This window comes from Tasmannia lanceolata, unplaced genomic scaffold (genome assembly GCF_043159265.1).
Source record: "Tasmannia lanceolata isolate RefF3 unplaced genomic scaffold, GAP_Taslan_0.1 ptg000015l, whole genome shotgun sequence".
NCBI classification, from domain to species: Eukaryota; Viridiplantae; Streptophyta; class Magnoliopsida; order Canellales; family Winteraceae; genus Tasmannia; species Tasmannia lanceolata.
In genome coordinates, this window is record NW_027518692.1 from 34316182 (window position 1) to 34325915 (window position 9734).

General features: G+C 37.3%; 1 protein-coding gene across 1 annotated transcript; it reads right to left on the reverse strand.

The window, feature by feature from the left end:
- Window positions 1–2272: 2272 nt before the first annotated feature.
- Window positions 2273–9130, reverse strand: LOC143846783 (lysine-tRNA ligase). Its single transcript, XM_077355345.1, has 6 exons — window positions 8784–9130; window positions 7758–7907; window positions 7378–7636; window positions 6991–7209; window positions 5863–6005; window positions 2273–2984 (listed from the first exon to the last, which is right to left on the reverse strand). The coding sequence occupies exons 1-6, from the start codon at window positions 9051–9053 to the stop codon at window positions 2685–2687; spliced, it is 1341 nt and encodes a 446-aa protein (XP_077211460.1). The 5' UTR covers window positions 9054–9130; the 3' UTR covers window positions 2273–2684.
- Window positions 9131–9734: the final 604 nt, after the last annotated feature.

The following is a 9734-nucleotide window of genomic DNA, read 5'->3' on the forward strand; positions in this document are numbered from 1 at the left end:
TTAGATCCTAATGGAGGGCGCCAATTTTTTAAAATACCCTTCATTTTTTCAGTCATTTATGTCTATTTGTGAGGGTTATTTTTGCAATATTACAAAATCCCACTTTTAATTGCAAACAATAAAAAAAAATTCCCTTTTCGTTTAGATGACGATTCTCCTCACTCGAGTTTCATCCACCTTTCCTCCCCTAACCCTAAGCCCTAATTTTGTACAACATAAGGAGGACCTATGACACTCCAATGGACGGTCTGATTCGAAACAATTCGAAATGGATCGTAACCCAGAAAGTAAGATTAGAAAAGCACTCTGAAAAGGATCAGATCGATAAGGATTCCGAACGGATTGTGAGTTGTGACCAAGACATAGTTGGATCCAATCCGATCCGAAGTCGATCCGTTGTCACATTTGTAGAGAAGTGTAGAATAATAAGAGAAGTTTCATTATGAAAAAGGAGTGTAGATATCATTTTACTAAAATAAATACTCTATACTTACAAGTCTAATGTATATCTTTTTGGTAGGTATTCACCATCAGAGGCTCAGAGCCTACTTCTACTCTCGGGAAAGAAAAGACTATTGACAAGTTGTTTTGCTTGTTGCCATGATCTTTCGGTTGCTGGTCTTCTTGGATCATGACAACAAAGTCTTTGGTCTTCCTTACAAACTTCTCAACTTTTCAACTAGTAGAAAAGAAAAAAGAAAAAAGGCTAGACAGTGTTTGTTGTGCTGTCTTTTGACTATTCATGGAATTTTCCTTTTGATGGTTTGTTGCAGTGTTTAAAAAAGCAGACGGATCAAAATGCAGCCAAGAAAAATGCTCGTCGACTCACAGCCAAGAACGCAATTTACGCGGCTGAGTACTCGGTTGACACGGTCATAACTCAGGAGAGTCAAAGGAGTTTTTATTAACTCTGTAGGGCATTACGAGGAATGCGGCCAAGGGAAAAGGGAGTCGACTTAGGGGAGCCCACGATGACGCAGGGGAGTTTTAAAACTATGGTTTGTTGTACAACGGCTTCATCAGTTTCTCCCAAACAGCATTCTTAATGTCAGCCATGAAGGCTAACGCATGTTAAATTAAAGTTAATGCCTGTTAGAGGAATGCTTTGGTAAGGTGTGACCTCATTCTAATACAATGTGGCACACCCGCTGTAACGTAGTGAGTTCCATCTTTGATTGTTCCAAACAGTTCATCTGAGAGCCCTTGCTCTGGATCTCCTATGACACAAAGATCAATTCAAATCATGCAGTCATAATATCAAATAGTGCGTATTTTGTATAAATGATTATTTGTAAATAATAATTAAAATGATTTTATAATTAATGACTTCCATAGCGGCTTTCTTAGGGAAAGTGTTGAAATCCCTGAGAAATGATATGGCGGAGAGGAAAATGGGAAGGAACATAAACCCATGAAAACCAAAACTTAAAATAACCTTATTCATCAAAAGTTAAAACAAAAATAAGGCCTTCAGCCTAATGTCTAATTCATGATTAACTTAAAATAATCTTATTTGCAAATAAGGACGAAGATTGGTGTCTCCCAAAGAGGCCCTCAGCTAATCGGACAATCCTAACATTCAACTAAATGTATTCCTAACATTCAACTAAATATATTTTTGGTATTTCAATGTGGGCGATTAAAAAAATGAGAATAGTGTTTATGCGCACAAGTGGCTTAAAAAGCCACCGATTGGTCGCTTTTTGTGGACCCCGTAGAGGTGGACCTGCTACATAATTTTACATATTTTTAGTCGAAGAGGTCAAAGATGTTGAGCAGAAACTGAAGATGTTGAGCAGAAACTGAAGATCTGGAGCATCAACCTTACTTACAACGGGAGAGACGAGGGATTCGAAAATCAGACCCAATTTCTCCGCACATGAATTTGAGGGGGGTTTGTTTGGCCATATTGTTCAGTCAATATGGCGAGTCACCCTGGCAACTCAAAAACGGACATGAGAAGTTTTTTGTCAACTCGACCGAGTCAACTCAAGTAATATGCTAACATTATCTCTCACAAATATTCCCATATAGCCCAGAACCAAACACACCCTCCTCTCTCACTAAAATCTCTTTAACTGTTCCCTATAACATTCTCTATCAAACTAACCTTTTAACAATGACCAAAACAGCTTTGAGCCATCGGACAGACTACACATTTTCCCCTCTTTCATACACATCTTAGTACAAAGGAGGAGGAATGCTGACCCATAGGAATTGATAGGCAAACTCGAGTACAAAAACAGTAATTCATTTTAGATGGGACAAAAGCTTAAGAGAAAATTTACATTGCTTTTCCCCATTCACCTTTCTTGTGTTCTAAAAAATATAAGTAAAATCTCTTAATAGCATTCTCTATCTAACTAATCTTTTAACAATGACCAAAACAGCTTTGAGCCATGGACCCACTTTACATTTTTTTTCCTTTCAGACATATCTTAGTACAAAAGAGGAGGAAAACTCTAGTACACACAGTAATTCTTTTTAGATGGGACAAAAGCTTACAAAAGAAATTACATTGCTTTTCCCATTCACTGCTTTCTTGTGTGTTCTAAAACATATATTTTCCTAAACAACAGACTTGAATTTACAAAACCAAATACCTTTGAATCATTCACCTCTCTTCCAACAACTACTTTCTTCACTGAGTTAGGTAGAGAGAGAGAGAGAGATTTACATTCCTGTCACTGTTTCTTTCCTGAGACTGTCTTTTTCACAACTCCTGCTGAGACTAGAAACTGATCAAGGGATGAAAGGGTCTTCATATCATCTGGGGGAAAGTAACTAGCCGCCTTTCCCATGAGGTATGTGAAGAGAAGAGAAAGTGAAGGCCTAGTGGCAAAGCGTTCGCCCAAGAGCTCATCAAGGAATGAAAAGGCAGCCAAGAAATCCCCCCTGCTTGCATTTATTGGTGCAGCAAAATGGGCAGGGATTATTCTCTTGAATGGCCAGTCCTTTACAATCCTGTCAATCCAATCCCTTACCTGTAATTTTGACGCATAAAAATAGATCAGACTTGTTTATGTCACCTGTGTGTGTCTCATGAGATGAATCATTTATGTTGGTTATGGTTACAATATGTGCAAAATAGGAAGATAGTTCTAGACATACCATCTATGAGCATGGGTTTGATCAAACATATTGATACTTAGACGCATAAGGATGTTTTCAAATTAATCATTCAGGTATCAACTTAATGGGAACTATGAACCATAGGTTTTTTTTTTTTTTTTGAAAGATGACAGTTTTATCTTTACTTGTAACTGAATTACATCAAAGGGGAAAAGATGACCACAAATGCAAAACTATACAGCAGAAACCCACAACAACCTCACGCACTAAGTAATTCTGAACCATAGTTACCGGAAGCTTCCTAGCTGGGTGGGAAGCTCGCTTCGGATGATAAATTCTTCTTGCTTCCCAATAGGGGGAGCACACTGCCCCTTACTTAAGAGTACATTTTGTATTAAGGTGATTATTTTTCCCTAAAAGAGTGTTTTCTTCTTTTGATAATGTTGAAAAGGATTTAAACTTACATGAAGTTTCAAATAAAACTGATTCGTTGGGTGGGAAGCTCGCTTCGGAAGATAAATTCTTCTTGCTTCCCAAATAGGGGGAGCACGTTCTCCTTAATTAAGGGTACGCTTCCTATTAAGGTGATTATTTTTCCCAAAAAGAGTGATTTCTTCTTTTGATAATGTTGAAGAAGTATATTTATAACTTGAGGAATGATAGATACAAGGGAGCCCTTGCATAAAGAGCCAAAAAAGGGCTCTTGATTGGATCCACGTCATCAAATGTAACTGATTTTACTTTTTCAAACGATTTTAAAATGTAACTGAAAATGACGTGGATCCAATCAAGAGCCTTTTTATGGCTCTTTATGCAAGGGCTCCCTTGTATCTATCATTGCTCTTAAAACTTATCTGAAGTTTCAAATAAAACTGATGCATTGGGTGGGAAGCTCGCTTCAGAAGATAAATTCTTCTTACTTCCCAAATAGGGGGAGCACGCTTCTCCCTAATTAAGGGTACACTTCCTATTAAAGTGATCATGTTTTCCTAAAAGAGTGCTTTCTTCTTTTGATAATGTTGAAAAAGTATATTTAAAACTTATCTAAAGTTTCAAAGAAAACTGATGCGGGTCTTTTCCCAAAACTTAACATTAAATCCATACAAATAAAATATGTAAAATTATAAATTCCCAACACTTGTGATTCTAATTTTGATGTAAAAGGTGTACTACTTGCTTGCATTTATCGGGAGTTAAAATATTTTGGATGTAAAAATCTCCTTGTCATCAACCCTTGACCAGTTCATAGTCTCGGCAGGAGCTTCAACCCTACACAGTGTAGGGATTTCTTGAGTTTCAACTTTTGACAGTGTCTCACCAAGGGTTCCAAAGCGTCTCACCGCCAAGGTGTGGGAGTTCCCCAGGACTTGCACAGGTGCAATAAACGAATTTTTTATTCAATATTCCACTACTTAAGTCAATGGCCCTAGGCCTTGCAATATATAGAGATTCGTCCCAACTTCTTACTAAAAGACTCCTATTCAAACTTGGAAATAGACTCCCAAACATATTAATTTCTAAAACAATCTACTAGCAATTCTAATTAAATCAAACCTACAAAAAGTAACAGTCCTAAACATAGAAACAAATGACAATTTTCCTAAATCTAATGTGGCTGCATAGTGTCACATAAATAGTTACGTAAATAGTGAACCCTAAATAAAACAAACTATGAAAATTATTCTAATTACATACAAAATGGAAAACCTCAATATGGCAAAGATATCCCTAAGAAATAAAGAAACACCCTAATGCACTATGAATGGGTCCCACTATCAAATTTAATCTTTTTTTGTTCCTCCGTGAAGGCCGGTCCCCCATTGTTCTTGCTTCTAGACTTATGTAGGAAGTGGGAGGTCATTCTTGTGGATAGGAGAAGTAGAGACAAAAGAAAGGTGAAGTTGTCTCCTCCCCATGTTATTATGCTCAATATTTTGAAGGATCTATCATGGGAAACTCGGGTCCCAGCGGAGTTGGGTTGGTGATGTTTCCAAAACGACAATGGGAAGGTGATTTTGGATCTCTCTCGTTCGGTTGGAGTTGCTTACTCCAATGAACTGGAGGGTAGGGCACTAGCTTCCAAATTATTGTTGAAGCCATCAGGGGCAGTGAGTGGGTGGTGGACTCATCCAATGTGATCAAGTGGATGAAAGAAGCAATATTACGGACCATGGTGGATGGCTAACAACATTGACAGGATATTAGACTTGTGTAAAGGGAGGGATGTAATCTTTTCAAATATTCCCCATCACACCAATGAGATAGTGGACATGTTATCCAAGGCAGTCGAAGCTCATTATATGGGGAAACCTCTGTCCTTGATGTAACTCTTTTCTTTCTTTCTTTTTTCTTGTAGGGAACGTTTGGCATGATAGATCGGTGTCTCCATGGAGACACTCTATCATGAAATACTATTCATGGTAGCCAAACATGCCCTTAGTAAATTTTAATTTACTTCCAAATAAAAATGTATAAGTTTGTGCACAGATTGGACACATGGAACAGTGCTGCAGAAAATGCATATGCAAGCACTCAAAAGTGATGGGAAAAAGTCAAATACCAAGTGCTCAAGAATATGTCATTTAGGATTCAGCTTTAAGTGAGGTTTAGCTCTATATGTTCTGTGTTCTGGTTAGTTTGCATTTGAATTAGTTTGTTTCTTTATTTCAGAAAGATTTTATTGAAATAGAGTAAGCATGCCCATCTACACTCACGCACCATACAGAAAAAAACAGTAGTCCCAAAGCATGAAAGTGTGTGCACATCCATGTACAAGCAGGGATTCCGCACCTTTCCAGGAACTTTGTTGAAAACCAGTGTCTTGACAATGGGTGAAACAATTAACTTTTGTGACATCTGAGCAAAACTTTCATTTGGCTCCAAAAGGTTTGACGGGCCCAGAAACAAGATTTGTAGAACCATTCTCTCCCACCCTGCACCAGAAGAAAAGAAAAGAAAAACATCAGTGAATATTTCAGTGTACAAACCCGAAACGTTGAGTTACAAGAACAGGCATGTAGAAGCTCTTGGTGAATAAACAAATTTGGTGCAAAAGATTAAAAAAATATAATGCTTCATTTCAGCATGCTTAAGATTTACATGTCATTGCACAGACTTTAGACACGCAGGCAGTCAAGACATCTCAACAGTAAGCATTCTAATGGCAATAACAATCTCATTTCAGAAGGTATATAAGTATGCCTCACAAAGGAAAAATGTTAAGAAATTTCTCATCGCTGTTTTTAACAGTTGAATTTTAGGAATGAAAACGAGATATAATTTCCGTTATTTAACAGAGCTAGTCTTATATTTAGAGATGATCAATGGATAAGCAACAAAACATGGAAAATATTCAACTGAAAGGGAGTAACTCATGTAATAATTGATAGAAAGGCGTATAAAGTAGAATAGACATAGTTAGAGCTCAATGGATCAATGAATTCGGTAGATGCAGAAAAAGAAAAAAGAAGCCTCTGAAATCAACCCAAATTTGTACTTATCAATTCATTTAATTTCAAATCCCATCATCACTTATTAGCTATTATTAACTGTTGGGTCTGATAGTGTTAGTAACGACGTCCATCCCAGGACTCGTTCTAACAAAATTGGGTGTCTACAGATATTAACAAATAAAGATGATTGAATATGTGTATTGAGTCTATTGACAGTGTTAAGAAATGTTGCTGATATGTTGCATTTGTACTTCTACCCATCGTATACTCAATTTGGTTGAAAGTCATTCTTAGTAGTATGGGATTCCTTTTATGATATATAAGTTGGTCCTATACCACTTCTTAGTTGAATATAAAGTAAGTACATTTTGACTCAAATCCAGCTTAGAACCTCAACAAAACAACTAATTTTCTAAGATTAGTCACATGACTGGCTTGAGACAATCTACCCATGACAGAGACTGACCTTTCTGGCGGTTCATGTTGTTGTCAACTACCGGTTCATCAGGGACATATTTCCCTTTGCTGAGAAGCTTTACTGCTAAACCGTTCTCTGCAGAAGCTAACAAGGATTCTTTGCTAATACACTCCGGGGGTTGTCTTGGAACATAAATCACAGCATCTGTTATCAACAATGTTCGTGAACGCTTGTGATAAAATGCTACCTCTACATATGGCCCAATTCCTGAACCAAAAAAAAAAAACCCTGCATTAGGAACTGACTAACAGTTTTAATTGGGTAAATAAAATTTAAATCATTCTGGTAAGTGGGAAAATGGATCATATAAGAATTCGTAGAAGCACCATGAGTAGTCCAGACTCTACAGCTAGATGGTGATGGAAATATCCTTACCAACTTCTGGTGAGCTGAGAACTTTTTGCTTTATTTCATCAGCCCATGGAGTGGACATATCCTCATCATTGAGCGTTTTCGCACGGAATATCCCAAAAAATTCAAGTGGCAAATTGAGTGGCCAACTCCATTGCCTTGGCGCAACCCAGATTTGCGCTCGTGGGAACTTTCTTGAAAATGGGCCCACAAAGATTTTGTGTTCATATGCAAATGTGGGTAGGACAATGTACTCCACGGGAGCTTCCAACTCCTTCACAAGCTGGAAAGCAGATGAAAAGATAATTCACAAACTTTTTTATAGATGAAGGAAACAAGACCCAAGTTTATACGTTGAATAGAACCACGGGTGATGCAGAAAATGCAAGAGAATCAAAGAATACCTGAATGCATTCTTTGGTTGGAGCAATAGGGGCATGGATCCATAATCCTCCTGACTTGAGCTTGATGACAGTCATTCGGATATTTGTAGAGACACTGCTGAATCCCAATGCTTGCTCTTGTTCGAATAGCCATATGCAACCTTTCACAGCCTTCGAAGACCAATATAAGTGAGATAACAAAAGTTAGAATCACACGATCAAAATGATTTTCTACATGTAGAATGAATAAATCTTCATATGCTTTTACTCCATAATTCAACACATTGGAAGAAGGCAGTAAACATGTAAAGTCTATCTATAAGCATGGATGGCTCAAGTCCAATAATTAGACCATCAATTTAGTACTTAAGAACTTGCTGATTTGATTTAACTGGACCATGACCGCAGAAAATCAAATACGCAAAAACCTTGATTTTTTTTTCTTTTTTGAATGGTATTCAAAAACCTTGATCCAGTAATTAAAAACTTGGAAGTTAAGACCACAACATACACTTTTTAAATTGAAAACTTGATCAAGAACTTGACCAACTTTTGAGTCGTAGCGTACTAAGGATCTCAATTTGAATTTGAGATAATGATGGCAACCCAACTGGATCAATAAATGAAATTGGAAGACACACATAAAATCAGGAGTATTAAAATATTAAAAGAGCTAAAGAATCAACGCCCCAAAGAAAATAAGCCTTTCATTGTTTGTTGAAAAGACGACTAACTCTTCCCCAGGCTTTTAATGGAATCAATGATATGTAGTACACAACAAATAAAAAACAAGAATATCTGCTCTAATTTTGTGATTCACCCAATGTGGTTTTAAAAGAAAAATATATGCCAGACAGATGAACAGAACTTCTCCTTGTCAACCATGTAAAACAAATCAAGCAGTAAAATCTCAAATAAGAGATCAGTTAGAGGAACAGCTGAAAACAGCTTCAATGGCAAACCAAAGAGAATTCCAAAACCCAAAACCCCAGCTTCACACAACCAATACAAAGCAAAGAAAAAGAACCAACATATTAAGCTACTAACCTCAGTCCTTATAGTGCACCTATTGAGAAAAGGACCCAGAGGAAAAGGAAATCCAGTAAAATTCAGATAAAACCTGCCATTACTAGTACTACTATTGCTTGCAGAAGCCACAACCAAAGTGATAAAATCTTTTTTCCTGCTTCTGGGTTTTAACTGTAAACTAAAATCTTTCAAGAACCCACCAAGAAAAGAGGAAGTTTGATTTATACATGACAGAGAGCTCTGTAGAAAATCAGATTTTGGATGACAAACAGCTATGACTGCTACCATTTTCAAGCTCTTCTATATTCAGCATAAACATAACCTTTGGTATTTTATCACAGCTAAAATTCCCAACCCTTGATAGAATTGTGACACGTAGAGGATCCATTCTAGGCTAGATTGGCCAACTCAGATTTGTAAGATTTATTGTGGATGATAAAAAAAGAAAAAGTTCTTTTTTTTCTGAGGTGCAAAAGGTAGCTCTTCTTTTTCCAAATAAATCAATATCCACTGCACACGTGTACCTTTGGTTAGAACTTAGAAGAAGTGGTCAAGAGTTGGGCCCACTATAAATGGGCCATGGGTAAAAATCAAAATGGATGGACAATCCTAACCGTTCAATTGGTTGCTTAAAAATCAATGCTTAAGATAAAGGATATAGTTTTGGGTTCAAGATCCATCCCGCGGGGTGATGACAAATGTACGGTGGAGATGGAAACAAGTGACTCACTTAGGAAAGGTATAATGGTTTTGGGAGTGCACTGTTGGTGGCCCACTAAATCAGAGACCCACATCACTGCCACAGCTGATTTGGTGGGCCCCCAGCAGTCTAGCCCATCGAGGCTAATTCCCACCCTTCGTCCTAGCGTAATCAAATGGTGAGTTTTAAGGTTTGCTCATGAAAATCTAACCATTGATTGTAACTTTGTAAGTAGGACTTGATCAAATTGTTGATCATGGCCCACCATT

Excerpts from the sequence above, each read along its gene's own strand:
- LOC143846783 (XM_077355345.1), bottom strand. The coding sequence starts at position 9,053 with ATGGTAGCAGTCATAGCTGTTTGTCATCCAAAATCTGATTTTCTACAG. Across the intron at positions 7,908-8,783 it reads GGTGCACTATAAGGACTGAG|GCTGTGAAAGGTTGCATATG; the intron begins GTTAGTAGCTTA and ends TGGTCTTCGAAG. Across the intron at positions 7,637-7,757 it reads CAACCAAAGAATGCATTCAG|CTTGTGAAGGAGTTGGAAGC; the intron begins GTATTCTTTGAT and ends TCTGCTTTCCAG.